Raw genomic sequence first — 20,611 nt, forward strand, 5'->3', positions numbered from 1 at the left:
AAGCTCTTTAGCCTCAGCTCACATCCTCACCTGTCACCGCTACCCACTTCTCTATAGTTTCCAGGTCTGCATGTGTGCAGATCATAGACAAACAGACGGAGAGGCTGTAGAGAGTCGTGGTTCCAGTACTTGGACTCTGCAGTCTGCCTGGAATTAAGCCCTGGTGCCTCTTTTTCCCAGCAGGATGGTCTTGGGCAAATCATTTATCTTCTCTGTGCCTCAGTTTCCTTATCTCTGAAATCTGATTAATAATACTTCAGAAAATTGTTGTTATGACAGTGTTCTTACATTCCTGTTGGAACAGTTCCTTGACAAGATAGATAAGTGGTCATATAGAGAGATTGCCATGCTGACTCTTCACTCAACATCTTGGAGGACTGTTAATTATGCTGCTCATTGTATTTTGGGCTGTGCTGGATGCCAGCAGAGGAGACCCTGGACTCAGGAACTTTCTATCCAAGCTAACCTCCCCCAGACAGACAGGTGGACAAACAGCAAAAGGGAAAGGCATGAGAATGTCATACATATACCATTTATTTGTTCAGTAGTGTTTATAGAGCTCCTATTCTGTACCATCATTATGTAGAAGTTCTGGGCGTACAATGAATGGCCAGCTGGGCCTCAGGCCTGAAGGAGCTCGTAGTCTACTTGGGCACTAGATGAGTAAACACGCAGTTATGGTCCAGTGTGATTAGTTTGACAGTGCAGTCAGCTAAGATCCTGATCTAGACTGGGACTGTGTATAGAGTGGCTTCCTGGAGGAGGTGACATTTAAGCCAGATCCTAGAGGAGTAGAAGTTAGGCCAGCAGTGTAAGGGAGTAGGCATGAAAGGGGCTCCAAGCAGAGGGAAGAGTCCATGCAAAGGCCTAGAGGTAATTGGAGTGTAAAGTGTGTTCTTTGGCAAGTCTTGGTTAGGGGTTCCAGTCTGGGCTGGGCTGAACATGCTATTGTCATTGCAGGGACACGGAGAAGGTGGAGCGGCAGGCAGTCCCCCAGGCCAACCATACAGAGTCCTGTGGAGAATGTGGCCGCGTGGGACCCGGACATGCGAGGGATTGTCCTCATCGCAGTCACGAGGATTCCTTTGGATTCGAGAGGCGGGAGCAGGAGGAAGACCGGTACCGCTCCAGGGACCCACTGGAGAGCAAGCGGGACAGGAACAAGGCCAGGTCCCCATACTCACAAGTCGAAGAGGACTCCTTGTTTGTGGATTTACCCAGCGGCCCGAGAGGCCAGCAGGCTCAGCCCCAGCGGGCGGAGAGGAACGGAGTGCTGCCGGTCACGTCTGGCCCGGGAGAGCAGAACGGGACTGCCGGGTACCAGCGGACCTTCCCTTCCAGGACCAACCCTGAGAAGCACAGCCAGAGGAAGAGCAGCCTGGCCCAAGTGGAGCAGTGGGCAAAGGCCCAGAAGGGGGATGGCAGGAGGTCAGTAACAGCTTCAGGATCGCTGCTGCTAGTGAGCGTAATGACGTCGTAACAGTAGCTCTCACTTCCCCAGCACAGGCTGGGTACGAGCTGGCCTTAAACTGTTTATCCCGTTACCTCCATAAATCCCTACAACAACCTTGCAAGGAAGGGTAAGAGCCTCAATTTATAAACAGAGGAATTGGGGCTTGGAGGAGTAAAGGAACTTGCCTGGGGCACACAGATCAGTGGCAAATACGGAGTTCAGAGCCTGTCTGTGAGCCTGCCAAGCTCACCCGAGATTATATACAGAGTGGGGGTTCCCCATGCCCCAGGGAGCATGCCTTGAGACTGTCAGCCTATAGATAGTAATTGGTCTTCTCCTCTTATTTCACTACTTCTCTGCATCTGGGATATAGTTGTAGCAATTAAGAGTAAATAGAGATCGCTTTTTAATTCCAGGCATAGGGAAGTGCTCAGGCACTGTTGACATTTGGCTTTATTATACCCATTCCTTCAAGAAGTGGTTTTAATTATTTAGAGGGAAGACATCGCTTGCTATTTGCAAAGCATTGTCTGTATTTTATAATTTTAGATTCATTAGGACACATTTCCGAATGTCCAGAATTCAGGGTCACTCAGCTTTTCCAGTGACCTTAGAAGCCACTGTGTGTTGTCTAAACCGTGACAACAGGTCCCCTTCACCATCCTCAGGCTTCTAAAACAACCCTTGGACTGGAGACAAGACAGCAAAGTTGTGGTCCATTCAGAAAGTCTGTACTCTGATCCAGGTGGTCTGCTGTGAGGTTAAATGGTGGAGAACTCACAATGGAAGCTCCCTGAGCAGGTGGTAGACCTTGTTGTGGGTCAGGTGAGGATAGCCCTCGGTGTTATAGCTGAGATACTGTCCAATTCCCTCCTGACACAGACCAGGTGTCAGTTCTGTTTGATCAGAGTTTGCGTCTTATTGAAAACAGCTACTTCCCTAAGACACGTAAGGGGAAAGCTGCTGTTCTTGGTGCCAGACTCGGTAGACCCCCTAGGAGGTAGTTCTGAGTGACTTTGCTGCTGAGTGAGATTGGAAAGCTAGCAGGGGTTATATCATGCAGATCCTCGTACTCCAAGGTAAGGAATTTGGATTTTATTTGAAAGAGCAATAGGGGAAGCTGCTGGAAGGTTGTGAACAGGTACATGGTGTGATCTGATTCACAAAGAAGATCAGAGCCTAGGGAACAGGCTGCTGCAGTAGTCCAGTATGGTGACAGCCTGGTGATGGTGGAAACAGAAAGAAAGTTGAGGTACTTTTTGAAGGTTGAGACAGAAAAGCCTGTCCATGAATTGGAGGTGCAGAATAAGAGAAAGGGAGGAACAAGGATGATTCCTCAAATTCTGAATTGGACAAAATTTGTTGAGTGGTTGCTGAGATGGGGAAGTCTTAGGAACAAGTTTGGCGGGGGCAAATCAGGATTTCCCTTTTAGACTTGAGAACCTATTATATTTAAATGTGAGAACCTATTAGATCTCCAGTGGGAGAGACGTCTGGGAGGCAGGTGGATGTGGATTGTGGTGTGGAGGTTTGGCATCTGGTTGGACATGTTGATGGGGAGCCCTGAGTGCATAGGTGGTATCCCAGCACTTTGTGTTACAACAGAAGGGCAATCCAACAGAGGAAATGGTGTGTCAGACAGAAGCTACTCATGGTAAGTTAGCTGTTTCTTCTTATATATAACAACTCTTAGGAAATGAAATCAGTATGGGGCTGACTCGGGAAGGTAAAAGCAAGAGAAATCAAAAGTAGAAGCAGAGAGGAGGGGCATGGATTTGGCCATGATAAGCCTGAATGAAGTCTGGATTTAATCTTGAAGGCTGGTGAAACCCACTGATGAACTTAAAATGGAGTGTGGCATGATAGCTTTTAATGTTTAGGACAGTGGTTTGAAGGGTATTGGCAGGGAAGAGGAATCAGGATAGCTGGGGAGAATTTTAAGACTAGGTAATATAATTTAATCTAATCTAATTACCTAATTTTAGGGTTAGGTACTCCTTACTATTCCCAGTTCTAACACAGCATACCCGTGTACATACATGCTGAAGAAATTTCCCAGGGGATTCTGATGTACCACCATCCAGAATGAGCCTACGCAGTCAAGCTTTTTTTAGTAGTTTTCAGTATTCTGTATTTCCAAATAAGACATTTATACTGCTTGGTTTCTTGATTTTTCAGTTTTAGTTAGCTATTGACATTCTACTCTAGAAAATAAAGATTTAAGGCTCTTATTCCCCTCTGTGCTTTTCCTTTCCAAAAACACACTTACTCTTATTCCAGCTTTATAATATAGTTGTAATTTTTATTTAGATCACTAGTCAATTTTTACAGTTACATAATATAAAATATAAATATTCACTGTTGGACCATAGTTTTCTCTGTACTCATTACTAATTTATCACCAAACTCAGAGCTAGATGTGTAAATCTCTCTTTATTCAGGGCCCTCAAATAATAATTTACTAATAAGGTAAAAAATCAAAATAACAACAATGGGTAAATACTAAAAAATAAATGCCCTTCTATTTTATCTCAGAAACCTAGATCTACTCCCCGACAACCAACCAGTGTGTTAAAAACAAAACAAAAATCCATGTTCTTCATCTTGCTTTGTTTCACTTTAATATACCAATGAATATACAGATATTTTAATATATCTTGGCTTACCTTCCATATCAGACATTATTAATTTGAAATGGTACAGAATATTGCATTATATTCATCTCCAGCGATCTTTATACCATTTCTCTGTTGATGGAAGATTAGGTTGACTGTTAACATTTGCTATTATTACAAACCATGCTGCAGTCAATGTCCATGGCCAATTGTCTTTACAGATAAGGGCAGGTGTACTTGAAGAACAGATTACTTGAAATAGAATGACTAAGTCAGAGGATATATATGATTTTGATTTTGATTGATTTTACAAAATTGACCTTCAACAGTGTTATTTCAGTTTATACCCCCACCAAAAGTATCCCTGTTTCCCCACTCTCGTATTATCTCTTAAAACTGTATTCAGTTAACTCCTTGCTCTGGTGGCCATATAGAAGATAGTTAAGTGGAGAAGAGTCTGAAAAGAACATGGTCAAGTATGAAGTGGTCATATTTTGGGTAGGAGGCAAGGAAGACCTCAGTGAAAGCAGTGAAGATGGTGAGGATTGTGAGGATGGGATGGATAGGATACATGGATGCTGAGACTGGGTAGGTACAGGGCTTGGCGAACTGATTTATCCAGGGCTGGAAGGTGAAGAGGGCTACAGGTGGAGTTGAGGTTAACCTTAATGTTTGACTTGGTTAATAGCTAGGTGTGGTACGGAGCATGGGAGAGAGGAATAAGCTTGAAGAGGAATGTGGGACCTGTGGAATGCCCATGTGGAAATAAGCGATAGGTTCTGGGAAATGTGAGTTTAGGTTAGGGAGAGATTTGGACGTCACTGCTGTGGAGGTGGTAACTGATGCCCAGGCGGTAGTTGAGATCACCCAGGGATGAGCGCTTCAAGCAGTTGGTTTTTAATTCTGGCTGCACAATTTGGTCATTTGAGGCCCTGCCCAAGAGATTTTGCCTTCTTTGGTCTGGGGCAAGGTCAGGGCATCAGTCTGTTTGAAAGTCTCTCCAGGTGATACCAGTATATGAGAGATGTTTGACATTTACTGAGGCCCATGGCCCCTACCTGGAAATCTGATTCTGATGATCCCAATTTCAGCCTGGACATCAGTAGTTTTCAAAATACCCCCTACCCCTGGTGATTCTTGGAGAAGGCAATGGCACCCGACTCCAGTACTCTTGCCTGGAAAAGCCCATGGACGGAGGAGCCTGGTAGGCTGCTCTCCATGGGGTCGCTGAGAGTTGGATGCTACTCAGTGACTTCACTTTCACTTTTCACTTTCATGCACTGGAGAAGGAAATGGCAATCCACTCCAGTGTTCTTGCCTGGCAAATCCCAGGAACAGAGGAGCCTGGTGGGCTACAGTCTATGGGGTCATGAAGAGTCAGACACAACTGAGTGACTTTCACTTTTCAACAGCAGAAGCCTGAGGATCTCCAGCCCCAGGGGGTGGGCAAAAGCAGAGACTGCTTAAAGAAGTCTAGTAGGAGACGGAGGAGGAAAACCGGGGTATGGTGAGGGGGGATTCCTTTGGAAGGAGTCCAGTCGGCGGCTTGCTTCCTAGGTGTGGTGCTTTCTGAGAAGGGTGGGCACCTGGCAGGAGAATCTGAACGTCAGTCTCTGCTGGTCTTGAGGTCAGTAGCAGAGGCCTTTGGTTTCACCAAGCTGCCTGAAGGGCCTCAGGTGGGTAGATCTTCATAATAGAGCTAGAGTTTTGAAGTTAGGTCAGAAGGCAGAGTACTGGGAGGGCGAGGCAGAAGGGAACCAGAAAGAAGGCATGGCCAGTGATAAACCTTTGTGACAGGGGTGCAGAAATGACTTTCAAAAGCTGTGCGGCTGATATGCAGTTATAAGTTGTGATTGTGAAATGTGCCTGGCAGCCCACAGACCTAGGTTATTCTGCTACACATGTTCGGGGCTGGGGGCAGAGCAAGGAGCTAAAGGATGAGAAGCCAACTGCAAGGAAGTAAAGGTGGCCGGGGAAGGTGTTGAACTGTCCCCAGGATGTGGAGCCATTCTTATCTAAGGGGCAGACATGAGGTCTGTGGATGAAAACAGCTCATTGGCCTTGGAGGTCATTGTGCACCCAGTGAGAGGAATCTCAGCCTCGTGGTGGAAGCAGTGCTCAGTGGGCTTAGGGGTTGAAGACGACCCTTAGAGAAGAAAGCTGTCAGCCTCTGAGGTCAACAGAGCGCTCATTCTTTGATTATTCACATGTAGGTGGGAGGGATTGCATATTACATATCAGAGTTATCTTTTTTCCTCCTTAAAGATGTTTTTATAATCTCTTACAGTCAAGTAATAAGTAGATCTGGCTGCTTAATAAAGGAAGCGCCTGCGTTTGAAAATACAGAAGAGGGATATCCATGCTCTGTATGATGGAGACTCTGCTAATCTCATTAGCTGGAGCACGTTGGACTTGGCAAGGAGGGTTATTTGAACTGTAATATGATCTTGTATTCGCGACTCTAGACCTCACGAGGAATTATTTCTAACAGTTCTTTCAGTACATGGAGGTGTCTATTATATTTCACTTTATTAAACTCCTTTAGAATAGTTCTTTGCAAGGGCAGACTGATACAGCCTTAGAATCTTACCACATTCTATGAACTTGATTTGGAATTCTAGCCTTCCGTGTTTTCCTAGTATTTAAAATAATGCATACTTGTATAATAAAAGGCAGGGGTGGGGGCAGAGTCAGGGAGTGCAGACAGTACCACGAGGAAACGTGAAAGGCCTATGCAGTCAGTGTGGAAGCTCAGGTGAGGGCCATCTGCTGCATAAGTAACTGGTTGTAGGAACTGATTTCACATTTTGATATGATTGTTTTATAGAGACTGTATCAGAATATGTAGGTAGATGCCTTTCGGAACAGGGAGGGCCCACGGCAGAAGGCAGGAGGTGTAGAGTCTTCTTTTTGGATAAGGCTGAGGTTGGGGTCCAGCAAATGGGTCTGCTCTTAGGTCAGCTGCTCTGGGTGCTCCTCCCTGCTCTCGGGGGACCTTTACCTCATCTTACAACCCTATCCACTGTGTCCTTCCCTCTACCATCTGTTAGTGGAGGTTTGGCCTCTGGCACCAGGACTTACTATTACACGGGGGTCTTTGGAGTTACCCCTCTAAGGCCAGCACTGAGGCGGTGGCAGGCAGTGTATTAGCAGAGGGCACAGGCTAGAGGATGAGCTGGGGGCTTTGGGGCACTGCCCCGTGTGAGTGGGTGGGTGAAGGGGCTCTGACCGTCTGGACGCCATAGGCAGGCATGAGGAAGGGGCTGCAGAGCCAGACTGAAAGGGTTTACAGGGTGAGCATGGCTGGGACATGCTTTGCAGAGTTTGCATTTTGCTTCAGGCGGAGGAAACGGTGGTTAGTACAGACATGAACTCCCAGGGGGAAGCCCCTGGCCTGGTTTCTGCCACTGCTGCCACACTGCCCCTTCCTCAGACACGGTCCCCGCTGAGAAATCCGTAGCAAACCTGCCACCTGGTGGCAAGGAGACACACTCGAGGAGTCTGTGCTGAAGAGATCTTAAAATTACCTTCCTTAATTGCAAAGGTTGGCTTCTCAGTGGTAAAGAATCCACCTGCCAAGGCAGGAGACATGGGTTCAGTCCCTAGGTCTGGAAGATTCCCTAGAGGAGGAAATGGCAGACCACTCCAGTATTCTTGCCTGGAAAATCTGATGGACAGAGGAACGTGGTGGGCTGCCGTCCAGGGGATTGCAAGAGTCAGACACGACTTAGCAACTAAACAACAACAAATTGCAAAGGTAACAATAAAAAGAGAATAAAGTCACTATTTTATTTTTCTGGTTTCACCATGGGGCATGTGGGATCTTACTTCCCCAACAAGGGATCAAAATCTGCACCCCCTGCATTGGAAACTCAGAGTCTTAGGCACAGGACCATCAGGGAAGTCCCGAAAGTCACCATTTTTGAATGACAACTACTTCTAATCCTGAGAACAGTCTATTAAATGGTTCTTACGAGCCCCATTTTACAGTAAGGAGAGTGAGGACAGAAAAGATACTAACCTGAGGTCCTGTAGGTAGGAAGTGATGCAGGGACTTTAGAAACAGAACAGCACTTCTCCAACATGAGCCCCTGGAGGGCTTGTTAAAACACAGGTGACTGGGCCTCAGCCCCAGGGTTTCTGATTTTGGGTGGGGCCTGATAACCTGCATGTCTAACAAATTCCCAGGTGGTGTTGAGGATGCTGGACTATGCTGTGAGTAGCACAAGGTCTGGCACATGGTAAGCACAATATAAAGGTTTGTTAGATAAAACTGATAAAGGCAGAGTCAGGATTCCAACCTGGGCCTAATTCGAAAAACCTGTCCTTTTTACATCATGCTGCCTCTCAGACCGGCTTAATAAATTCAAGGCTTAATAAAACCCTCTACTTGGCCCCTTGCTGAATTTTTCTTTTAGAAAAGAGGATGGCTGGTTGGTAGGTTTCATGATCCTATCCAGCTTTTGTGTGCCGGAGTATTTGTTGAAGGGTTGGGTATGCGTCAGGACTTTCTCAGACCGTGGACAGCACCACAGAATGTGAGACAGAGTTCCTGCCCCCCAAGGATTTACGGCTTGGCTGGGGAAGAGACCGCTTACAAGCAGGAAAAGGTTACATCAGTGCAGGACCTTGGAAAAGTTACAGACCGTACAGTAACTAGGTCAGAGCAGGGCAGGAACCCCGACGTCTGCGGCATTGCAGAAGGCCTCCATGGAAGAGGCGTGTGTCCTGAAGAATGAGTGAAAGTTGGCAGTAGGCAAAATGAGCCCATGCAAGTAGGGAAGAGAGGAACAGTACTATGAGAATAAGGAGAGAAAAGCTGGAAGGGCTCACCCCCTGGTGAAGGTACTGTCTGCGTCTCATGGAGCCTGCAGTCTCTGCCTGTCTCATTCATTCTTCAGCTCAGCCTTAAGAGGCAAGTAGTTCCTTCCTCATGCTGTAGGTGAGGAAACTGAGGCAGAGCAGTCAGGTAAGTTGCCTAGGGTCACACAGCCAGTGGATTCAAGTTGCCCAAGTATGTAGGAGGCTGGCCAAGGTCAGGGTGAGGCAGGGGTGCAACTGAGAGGGGGTGCCTTTTTAAATGTTGGGCCTTTGGTGCTCACCTTGCCCCGATTTGATCTTGGTCTGGTTAGGAGGAGCAGTGAGAAAACAGCAGGGCGATGAGGGTTGAGGTCAGGTGCTAGAGAGCCATGAGTATCAGGAGAAGGGGTTTAGAATTTGCTTCATAAGCAGCAGGGAACCCTTGATGGTTTTGGAGGACTCTTTGCGACCTCATAGACTATACAGTCCATGGGATTCTCCAGGCCAGAATACTGGAGTGGGTAGCCTATCCCTTCTCTAGGGGATCTTCCCGACCCAGGAATCAAACTGTGGTCTCCTGCATGGCAGGTGGATTCTTTACCAACTGAGCCAAGTTGTCTGGGAGGCAGTAATTAATCAGTATTTGGACTAGAATAATGGGGAAAGGAAGGAACCGATGCCAGCCACTTTCTTTAAGAAACTCCAGAACTTGGTGCTGGGAGCATCTTGTTGACGGGTGGGAGAGAGAAGCAGGTTAATTGTGCTGCACCGGAAGTGGGGCGGCCAAGTCGGCCTGGTCACGGGGTGGAGGGGGTGGTTGACACTGCAGGGTTGATGGAGAACGTGGTTTAGGAGCGCTCTGCTCAGGGCGGGAGGGAGGGAAGTGCCGGCCGTCTGTGTTGATTGCTCTTTGGGGTTCCAGCAGGGCTCCCTCAGGGCCCGGCTCTGTGGCGTTGCCCCGCTGCATTTCCGGCAGCCCCGCAGACCCCTTGCAGGTCCCCTGACCTGTCCTCTCCTTTCCCGTCAGCCTGCCCCCGGAGCAGACCCTCCCTCGCCAGGGCCCCAGCCAGCACCTGTCCTTCCCAGAAAACTACCAGACCCTTCCGAGGAGCAGCCGCCACCCCTCGGGGGGCTCTTCGCCCCCTCCCCGCAACCTGCCGAGCGACTACAAGTACGCGCAGGACCGAGCCAGCCACCTGAAGATGTCGAGCGAGGAGCGCCGGGCGCACCGGGACGGCACCGTGTGGCAGCTCTACGAGTGGCAGCAGCGCCAGCAGTTCCGGCACGGCAGCCCCACGGCCCCCGTCTGCGCCGGCTCCCCGGAGTTCGCCGAGCAGGGCCGGAGCAGGAGCATGTTAGAGGTGCCCCGCTCCATCTCCGTGCCTCCGTCTCCCTCGGACCTCCCTCCGCCGGGACCCCCGAGGGCCTTCCCACCCCGGCGGCCCCACACGCCGGCGGAGAGGGTCACTGTGAAGCCACCGGACCAGAGGATGAGCGTAGACATCTCGCTGGGGGGTTCTCCCAGGAAGGCATGGGGCCCCGCCACCAAGGTGAGACTCTGGAGGCCCTGCCAAGCTGCCGGGCCGCCCCGCCTTATGGCGTTGGAGCTTCACATGGTTTGAACACCCATTCGAGCGATACAGGGTAATGCTAGGTAACACTTCTGCGGTTCTGTACTGCAGCACTGAGGCTTTGATTCTCGCCGCAGCCCTGTGAGGCGGGTGCTGTTTTCTCAGGAGTCCCTGCTCTCTGCAGGTAGAGCATTCCTGTGAAACCTTTTGTAAGCCAAGATGGCCTAAAGCAAAGAAGCAATTACCTTTTTCTGTAAAAGCGAAAATCTCCATTGAATTTCAGTTATCAAAAAACAGGTACTAAAGGTAGGTCTTTTGTAAAATCAAAGTGGCATATAACAAATTTTTGGAAAGCAGGAGATCCCTGTGTGCCCATTTCACATTTGAGAACTTTTTGGCCTTAAGGGGTGAGGTTACTTGCACAGGGTCACACAACTCAAACTGTACTTTCTTGCAGCCTGGAAGGCAGGGAAAGATGTCTGTGTTCAACCAGTTCAGTTATTTATAAGAACTCGACTTAAGGTTGAGCCTTTGAGGGTCTGTCACAGTTAAACATGGTCGGAACCCGGTGTGAAAGGTGTGCATCTGCGTTAGACAGGTGAAGAGTCAGGCTGAGAAAGGGGCCCAGCCCTGGGCTCGGCTGCCCTGGTGGTGAGTGGCAGAGTCTCCACCCTGGCCCCGCTGCCTTGCCTGGCTCCCCGTGTGATGTCTGGTCTCCTCTCCTGCAGAACTCCTCTCATGTGGACCGACGCTCCATGCCCTCCATGGGTTATATGACCCATACTGTCAGCGCTCCCAGTTTACATGGAAAATCGGTAAGCAGCGCCTCCTCTCCCATTCCGGGTGACTGAACTGATCCAGCTTGCAAAGTGTTCATCTCTCAGGGTTCTCCCAGAAGCCAGTCAGAGGCAATCTGTATTTTAGAGATGAGGAACTGAGGCTCAGAGAAGTCAAATGAGCTGCCCAGGCCCGTCTCGCCGGGACTGGGTCCTCCCGAGGTCAGCAGGAGAACTTGGGGAAAGTGGAAGAGAATGTGGAATGGAGGAGGATGTGGTGTGTCTTCTTTTTGGGGCAGCGTTCTCCAGCCACCTGCCTTCCCCCCCTGCCCTGTTGGCATCTCTCCTTTCTTCCCCGCGTTTGCTTTGATGAGTTCCCTGTCTTCAAAGTTCAAGTCTGGGTGAGGCTGCACTGCTGGGGGCTGTTTCCTGATACACACTACGTCCTGCATCTCCCTTTCTGCCAGCGCCGTTATTTGTCCTAATGACAGAATTGGTGCCGTAATTACTCAGCGGTGTCGCGTCAGTGCTGTCCCGGCAGCGGGGTGAAGAGTAATGATAGCGTCGTGCTCCCACGGTGGCTCATTTCCTCATGATGTGTCTTGCACACCCGCAGCTGGAGGAGCTCTCACTGCTTCTCGCCCAGTTACGGCAGCACCAGGCCAGGTTGGCCAGTGTGCGAAATTTCGCCATCGGCCAGTTACTGCAGCACCAGCTGACCTTTCCTTCCTGCCAGGTCAGCGCTGGTGGGCCCTCTCAGGGCTGGGGGCCACCCTGGGGACCAGGGAGTGCCATGCTGACCTGTGCTGCCTCGTGCCCGTGCTCTAGTCTGTCCTCTGTCTGGCTCTTTCCCTTGTTCCTGCCTGTTCGCTTCTGGATGCTACTGCCGGACACCGTGCGGCCGTCATGAGGCCTGCGCCCCTAGTGCTTGGGAGCAGGGGGGCGGCTGCATGGGGTGTGAAGGACCTGGATTGTGGCTTCTTTGCCTGTGAGTAGTGATTGCCAGGCTGGTGTGTGGTCACGTCCAAGGGCTGTGCTGGTTGTCATCCTTGTTGCCACCTTGGGCACTCCTAGCAATGCTGAAAGGTGTGTGTCAGCCCAGAAGGAAGGCATCACGCCCTCTCATCTGGACAATGTCCTGCTGATTGACAGAACATCCTCACACCCCTTAGCCTGGTGAACTTCACAGTAACCTGGAACAGCTTAGGTGAGACAGGTGGGGAAGTGATTTGCCCAGGATCCTGCAGTCAGGGGCATGCAAGGCCGGAGCCGAATTGCAGGTCCTGTCTGACACAGTGTTTCCAAGACATGTGGGGGTTGCAGGCAAGCTCCTTGCATGGCCAGGCAGTTGTTATCCTGGGCATCATCCTAAAGAAAATGCTGGTCCACACAAGGCTGGCCTCCTGGCTGCACAGAAGTAGGTAGAGGACAGATGAGGAGGGTGAGGGATTGTCACCTTCCTTTCCTGTCCTATTTTAATGGGACCTGAAGGACTCAGGAAATGTCTTTGGAAAAATGAATCTAAGGCAACATGTGCAAAAATCCTAAGTTGTGAATTTGGGTGATTTTTTAATAACATTGCTCTGTGCTATCCCTCTTACTGCTGTGGAACTGGGCTGACTGAGGAAGTAGGAATGGGTGAGGAGACAGTTTAGAGTCAGAAATAAGATCTTGGAAGCCACTGGTGTCCCTGGCCATGGTCCTTAAGGCCTTCTTATGCTTTAAAACACTGCCTAAACATTTAGCATTATTTATTTATTCTTAAAAAATACTTCAGCAAGCCTGCAGTCTATTTTTTAATTTTGGGGATTAAAAAAATTAATCACACAACTTTTGGGATCTTAGTTCCCTGACTAGGGATCAAACCCATGACCTCCGCAGTGGAAGCACAGCATCATGACCACTGGGGAAGTCCCTGCTTTTGTTGGCATTACATCAGAGCTGTAAACCCAGACCACCCTCGCAGCCCTGGCTTGCTGAGAGGCCTCTGAGCTGGCTGAGAAAGTGCTGGACTGTTTTTCTGAAGCTTTCATAGTCCCTCTGCCTCGCAGTTAGCTTCTGTAATCCATTACGGAAAGCACCAGTTGTAGGGAATCAGAGAGTCTTTTTCTTATTCTCACTGCTTCTGGTCATTATACTGAAGAACTCAACAGACTGTCAGAGATGACGCAGGCAGGTCAGTTTGCCTGGACCTTCCTGATCTGGCTCCCGGCACAGCCACCTTGACTTCATGCTGAGCAAATGGAGCCAGAACTTCCAGGGGACTTTACGTAGCCTCAGGTGCTTATCCTCCAGGAACCCAAGGTCGTAAGGGGACCTCCCTGGGTCACCTGCGTCTTTACCATGCCTCTTCCAGGCACCAGTCTGCAGCGATCACGGGTCATTTTCCTCTGCACAGTGCAGAGGTCTGGCGACCAGGTTTGGAACGTAGCATGTCCCCCAGGGAGACCCCTGTAGCTCTGTGTCCGGAGCTCACCTCCACCTCAGCTGCGCTGCTGTCCTAGCCCTCTGATGTGATGTGTGCTGGCCCCTTGCTCCCCTCAGACTGTCCCCAGCCCATGGTGGGGGCACACTGGCCTTCCCCACATGGTGCACCCGTGAGATCCACCATGCTGAGGGGCTCTGAGCTGCACCAAGACATCTGTGCTTCCTCTGTGGCTCGGATATGTTGTTCTCCTGTGGTCTCTTGTCCCTGAAGCTGCACCATGTAAATGATTCACACTCGAAGGGACACCTTTGGGTTTTCATAGCTGGCTTTTTTTCTCTCTCTGCTTCATTTGAAGGCTGACGATACCTACCTCCAGCTGAAGAAAGACCTGGAGTACCTGGACCTAAAGGTGAGTGGCCTCAGGGGTCTGCTTTCGTTGGCGCTTACCTTTCTGAGTGTCAGCCTCATCAGAGACCAGCCCCAAAGCCAGAGGCCTTGCGGGTCTTATAAATCTGGGTTTCAAATGAAGATGTTGCCTATCTGAATCGGAAGGCAGAAGTTTTGTTTTGGTGTTTTTGATTTTTTTTTTCCTTTGGTTGCTGTGGCTTTGAAAATTTCATTTTTCAAATGGAATATAATTAACATATTACATTGTATTGGTTCCAGGTGTACAACAAAATGACATTTGTATGTGTTAGGAAGTGACTGTAAGTCTGATTAACATCCATCACCATTCTTGGTTATGAATTCTTTTTTCCTGTGATGAGAACTTTTAAGATCTACTCTCTAAGCAACTTTCAAATATGCAATGTAGTATTAATAACTATAGTCACCATGCTGTATATTACTGCCTCATGATTTATTTATTTTATATCCGGAAGTTTCTCCCTTTCAGAAGAGTTTTATTTCTTATAGCCTCCGACGCTGGGCTCTTAGTTTCTTATGAATTTTGCTGCCAGGTTTCTGGTTTACAAAATGAGGGCACACACTCTTGCTCTCTTCCTGTCCTTGGTTAGAACCACAGGGTCTCTCCAGATGATACTGAGCTGCTTCTTCAGAGCCTCCAGTGGGGTGGGGGTGGGTTTGGTTCCCTGATGCATGTTTTCAGGCACCGCTGGTTGAGTGGCTTCAGTTTTGTTGCTGGGGGAGCAGGTACCACACAGAATCCTGTGGCCCTGAGGGGTACTGTGGTCTTCCACCCGTGTTTAGGAGATGAACACCAGACCCCTCCCTGTAGGTGATGAAGTTCAGGCTCTAAATCAACCTCCAGAGCACAGAGAGAGCTGGGCAAGTTGCTGGAAAAGCGAGAGGCATTCTGCCAGGAAGAGAGCAGCTATTGTTTTGTTCCCACAGCTCTCCAAAAGCTCCCACTGTGAAAAGCACTTCTTATGCCTGAGCCAGGACATAGACTGAAGGAATGTGACCTTTAATGTACTGTGGGTGTGAGAGGGCGGGCAAGGGCCCCCAAGGGAGGACACCCAGGTGATGATCACTGAGGCATGCCTCCCTCAGCCCCCAGGGTACCTGACTTGACATATTTGTAACCCAGGCTCGTCATCCAGCCTTGCAGAAGCAGGACTATGAGTGCTGGGTCCTCAGGCAGCAGATGAGAGGCCTCCCTACTCTGAGGCAAGATCGAGGCCTTTGATTAGGAATCGCTCAGTTAACTTACCTATCTGTTAATAACTTGAGCGTTTGTGCTATACCCAGCTCGGAGAAACTGGGGGAGAGGCAAGAGAAAAACTGAGGCTTTCTTTCCTTGAGAAACTTCCAAATGCTCTGGGCTGGGGAAAGAAAATATCCTGAAATAACACAGATTTATGGCAAGGAGTGTATAAAGATGTGTCTGGCTCAGTGCTCAGATCTGAGAGAGTGAGGATCCCCGTGGGCTGACGTGTCAGCAAGGCTTCTGGAGGAGGCGGCATGTGTCTGGAGCCTTGAAGAACCAGAGGGCTTGGGTTGGTTGAAATTAAAGGGAAGGGAACGGTGGGAGCCAGGGTGTGCCTGGGGCTCTGGAGACGTGGGGGCAGATTGTTCAGGTTCCTGAATCTGTCCTAGGCTTTAGGACGGAAGGCGCAGTGAACAAAAGTCAGACTTGGCTTTCATAGTTGAGCTAAACAAAGAGGGTTCTCTCAAAACCAGGATGTCTCCTAGCTTATGTGGTCGTTAGGTCATGCAGAACATGAGTGAGTGTTGGTGGTGGTGGCAGTCAGCCCTCAGGATGCCAAGTGCTCAGACATGGTGGCGTGGGCCAGATGGGCAACCCAGCCCAGCCTCCAATACTCTGATCCTGGGCAGGTCCTCCCGCCATGCCCACCTTCCCCGTCTGACCTAGAGCGAGGATCAGTAGCCCTCGATCTGCACCTGCTCAGGGTATCCCCGCATCCTTGTTCCCTGGCCTCACCGTGCCCCCGTTCAGTTCTTTCACTGTGGCTCCGGGGCCACGCAGGCCACACAGAAATATTTGTAGAGCATCTGTGATGTCATCTTAGCCTGTGGGAGAGGCGTGGCTCACGGCAGCACAAGTGTACCTTGTAGAACTCTTCAGCGTGCTTGGTGCTGGGTGCATGGGAACTTAATAAAGCGCCTGAGCCAGAGTCACAGGAAATAGCTGTCTTCTGATTCCCATCTGTGTGGGATAGCTGATCTCATAGTGGGTCCCAGAGAGAAGAGCCAGCTCAGGTTTGTTTAAAGATTGTAGTAGTGTGTGTGCTAAGTCTCTTCAGCCGTGTCCAACTCTCTGTGACCCCGTGGACTGCAGCCCACCAGGCTCCTCTGGCCATGGGATTCTCCAGGCAAGAGTAGTAGAATGGGTTACTATGGCTTCCTCCAGGGGATCTTCCAGACCCAGGGATCAAACCTGCATTGAGCTAAAGGGATTGAGAGAGAGGGGAGGGGTAACTGAGGTACAGGATAATGGAGCAGAGCCAGAAGGCCCTGTGAGTCCTGACTCCCCACAGAAACTGAATAGCCACAGAGGGTATGTGTGTCAGTCACCATGTATTACTTCACTTCTATTCAATTAAGTAACCCCTGTAAGTAGCCCTATAAAGGAGGTGGTGTTATATTTTTCACTAACCAGATCTCAAAGAAATAAACGACTTTCCCAAGGCTGTGTTGGTAGTCACTGAGGAATCCATACTTGGGTGTAGCACTGACTCTGAGACTGGTGCTCTTAAGCCCCCTGCCTCCCGGCCGCTTTTACAATACCGCCTCTACTACTGTGGACCCAAAGGCATTCGGTTTTTTATGGAGCTGAACTGGGATTTTTCTGCCAGGAAATGTGCATGATGTGATAGAGAGAAACAAGGTGGATCCTTGTGTCTTTACCAGCTAGGAGCCGTGTGTGACCAAAACAGTAGCTCGTGATTGGAAATTGTCACTGTTTGCCATGAAAAACAGCTGTGTTGATGCCAGCACTTCCCTGCTCTTATAGTTGCTACTCCAGTTGCTAAGCTCCTCTTAGAGAACCCTTCCCCCAGTGACAGCACCAGCAGGTGAGAGACACTTGGCTTACCAGCAGCACGTGTGGGGAAAGATGCCAGGGTTTGTGCTGTGAGTCACTTTCAGAAAGGTTGACATCTGAACGGGTGTGTAGCCCAACCTGTGTGCGGAGATGCCGCTGAGCACACCCCTGCTGTGACCAGCTTCTTGGGAGAGGTTCCTCCTGGGTCTTCAAGAGGAGAGCTAAGCCTTTCTGGAGAAAGATAGTCTCCCTGCCCCCACCAGGTGGGCCTAGGGTCCCCCGTGTCTCTATCCCAAATGCCACAGACTTGAGGATCCCAAGCCCACGTCCCATCAGCTGATCCTCATCTTCCAGAACCAGTTGCTGGTGTGTGCTTGCCCATGTGTTGTGGAGTCTGGTCTGAGCATTCCTTCTGGGGTGCCAAAGGATTAAGTAGAAGCAGACTCCACTGTCTTAAAAAATGCTGTGCGTTAGTGTTCTTTGGAAATATTTATTTCCTTGGCATTTTACTTGATGTTGCCAGGGTGGAAAGGATTTCATGTTGATTAAGCATCTGTTCCTGCCTGGCATTGTTTGGGCACCTGATGTTCATCATCTCACTTAAATCCTCTGCGAGCAAATACGAATTGCTATCCCCACCACACTAATCAAATTACCCAGAGAGGTAATTTCTGCAAAGTTAGGCAACTGAGATTCGAACCCTGTGACTAACTTCACACCTGCCTCCTTTCTTCCCAGTGCCATGTACTGATACTAAGCCTGCCCTGAAGTTGTATTCACTGAGTTGTATTTTTGGCATTAATGTTCTGCTCTTCAGAACCCTACACCTAAGCCAGGTCTAAGAAGCAGGTGTGAGGATTTGCAGTTATTGACAGCTTGAACTATTTTTATGTAACTGGAAAGCTGGGAAAGTGAGATAGGGAGAGGGTACCTGCAGCCACATTAGGTGGAGCAGTTGCAATCAGCCCCAGAGGGGCTCTTGTCCCTGGTGAGAGATGTTATCAGTGGCTCCAAGTGCCTAGTCTCTGGACTTTTTCCTGTCTGAGCTTGAGATCGGGGCTTCTCTGTTCAGAGTCTGTTTCCGGAGCAGAGTCTCTTAAGTCATGGTCTGGGACATCATCTGTCTCAGGATGGCCAGGAGCTTGATTTAAAAAATTGCAGGTCTGGAGGATGCTTGGCATCTCTGAAAATGATGCCCAGAATTCTATGTTTTTAAAAATCAAGCTCTGGCGGGATTCTGGTGCACAGAAAGTTGAGGTCTATTATTCTGGAGAGAGGTTGTTAACCTTGGTCATGAACTAGAGCAACCAGTTGTTTTTAAAATGCATATGGATGCTTGGGTCTTACCCTTTAGAGACTCTGATTTAATTGGTAGTACTCAGGTATCACCCTTTAAGAAGGAAAGAATGGGAGGGAAGGGAGGAAACAAAAACTCCCTAGGTGCTTCTCATGTGTAGCTGTGGCTGAGAAACATGGTTTCAAAGCAGTGATCCTCAAAATGTGATCCCAGATTGACAATGTCAGCACTTCCTAGGAATTTGTCAGAAATGTGAAATGTTGGGTCCCACCCCAGAGCTGCTTAGTGAGAACCACTGGTGATGGGGCCCAGCAAATTTGTATATTCACAGCCCTCCAGGTGATTCTGAAGGATGCTCGAGTTTAAGAACCCCTTTTTAGAGCAGTGGCTCCCACTCCTGGCTACCTATTAGACTCACCCAGAAGGGCTTTTAAGAATCCCAGTGCCCAGGCCCCACCACAGACCAGTAACATCCAAATTCTCTTGGAGTGGGACTCGGGCATCAATATTTTTGAAAGCTCCTGTGTGATCACAGTGTTGGAGGCAGAGATGAGATCCAGTCTTGGCAGGTAGGGAGAGTGGTCCCTCATGGGAGCTGGAAGCATTTGGCGTCATTGGTAAGACAATCATTTAGGTGTAGCAGCGAGAGTCTGAGGGACCCAAGGTGGAAAATATGGTGGGGCTGAGACTAACGCATGGCTCCATGCTAAACCACAGATTTGGTATCTTTCAGTATGTGATGGGGGAGGATGCAGGAAGAAGCAGAGTCCCCTCTTGCCTTCAGAACCAGGAAGGACATGGGCACTGAAATCGGCGCTCTCACGAAGACCCTCCAGGCAGCGCTTAGGAGGCCGGTTTACAGATGAGGGAACTGAAATGTGGAAAGGTCCACTGGCTGGGAAGCAGCATAACCAGCTGAGACCCACTCATTAAAACTGCACAACACACATCCTCCTAAGGTTTCCCCTTGCCACGTCCCCAAATTCTGGCTCCTTCAAATGTCGTTTGATGTCTTACCTGTTACATTTTGTTGTATTTGCCTTTCTGTTTGGAACAGATAAAAAATAATGAACCTTTGATCAACGTGCTTTACAAAGTGCTGAAGAAGTCAGCACGGGGCTGTCGGCCCAGGAGAAGCGTAAGATGACCTGATCTGTGTCTCCAGGCGGGGCCATTCCATTGCTTCTGGCTCAGTGCCGACTCCATCACTTGCTTAACCAGGGGCTCTCCCGACCGCCCCCAGGCTTCCTGCAAGTCATTTTCGGTTTATTTTCTTTCTACTGAAGCTCCCTCAGCGTTCTGGCTGGTGCACCAGGCTGAGCCTCTCATCTGTAGTGTTTTGTGACTCCATCTTTTGTGCTGCCGTCAGGGGGCGGAGCGGGGGCCTGCCTAGCTTGCCACCAGCTTGTGTTGTGTTCCCATTCTCACTCGTCTGCCTCCATGGTGAGGGCTGCCCTAGAGCATGCGTTCCTGGGGAGGGAGCAGCAGTTCCTGGTCACCTTGGAGGAGCCGGGGTGTCCTGAGATTCTACCGTAGCCCTGATATTAGGGTGGCCCTACTTTGGGACAAGGTGTTGATGTTTGAAAACATTCTAGATCTGGACTAGAACAAAGCACCCACCTGCCCATCGCCCTCCTCTTTGAGAGATGCAGAGGCAATGCCTGAAACGTGGCCAGCTCTTATAGCATCCCACGGGAGGCTGCAGGTGGGAATGCAGGAGCCGTGTCCAGCCGTCTTAAGCCCTGAGCGTAGGTGTCTTCGAGTGTACGGGAGGGAGTCAGATGCCTGGGTGACCGTTAATTCCTTTCTGACACCAAGACTCTTTCAAATGAACGAGTGCCCGCTAAATTCACTTTTTCTGGTGACTTAGTTGGACCCACAGTTGTGGACTCATAGTTAATGTTCTGAATGGATTTAAGCATTGCTATCACAAAGTGCAATTTGGAAAGGAAAATTAGTAGCCTTGATTCTCTGGAATGAAGCTAAATTTAGAAGCTTAAAGGGGCTGTGAGCTATCTGCCCTGAAGCCTGTGACCTTTACCCCATAGAAAGAGGACGTAGGCCCTGAGCACAGCCAGCACACCTGGTTTTGTTACATTCACAGGCTCACTAAACAAAGGCTTCTCAAATATCCTCAGTACTTTGGGCCCTGGGCTGGGCTTTGAGGTTACAGAGAAAATACGTGACAGTCCCCACTGCTGCTGC

General features: G+C 49.5%; 1 protein-coding gene across 2 annotated transcripts in view; it reads left to right on the plus strand.

The window, feature by feature from the left end:
• The window catches only part of PLEKHA7 (pleckstrin homology domain containing A7), a 218,241-nt gene that overhangs the window by 170,156 nt on the left and 27,474 nt on the right, over positions 1-20,611 (plus strand). For both annotated transcript variants that reach the window (XM_068988675.1, XM_068988676.1), the window contains exons 10-13: positions 961-1,428; positions 9,896-10,418; positions 11,168-11,254; positions 13,999-14,052. In XM_068988675.1, coding sequence (XP_068844776.1) covers positions 961-1,428; positions 9,896-10,418; positions 11,168-11,254; positions 13,999-14,052 — 1,132 coding nt within the window. The remainder of the gene's footprint in view (positions 1-960; positions 1,429-9,895; positions 10,419-11,167; positions 11,255-13,998; positions 14,053-20,611) is intronic.

The sequence above is a fragment of the Capricornis sumatraensis genome, chromosome 16, assembly GCF_032405125.1.
Source record: "Capricornis sumatraensis isolate serow.1 chromosome 16, serow.2, whole genome shotgun sequence".
Taxonomy (NCBI): domain Eukaryota; kingdom Metazoa; phylum Chordata; class Mammalia; order Artiodactyla; family Bovidae; genus Capricornis; species Capricornis sumatraensis.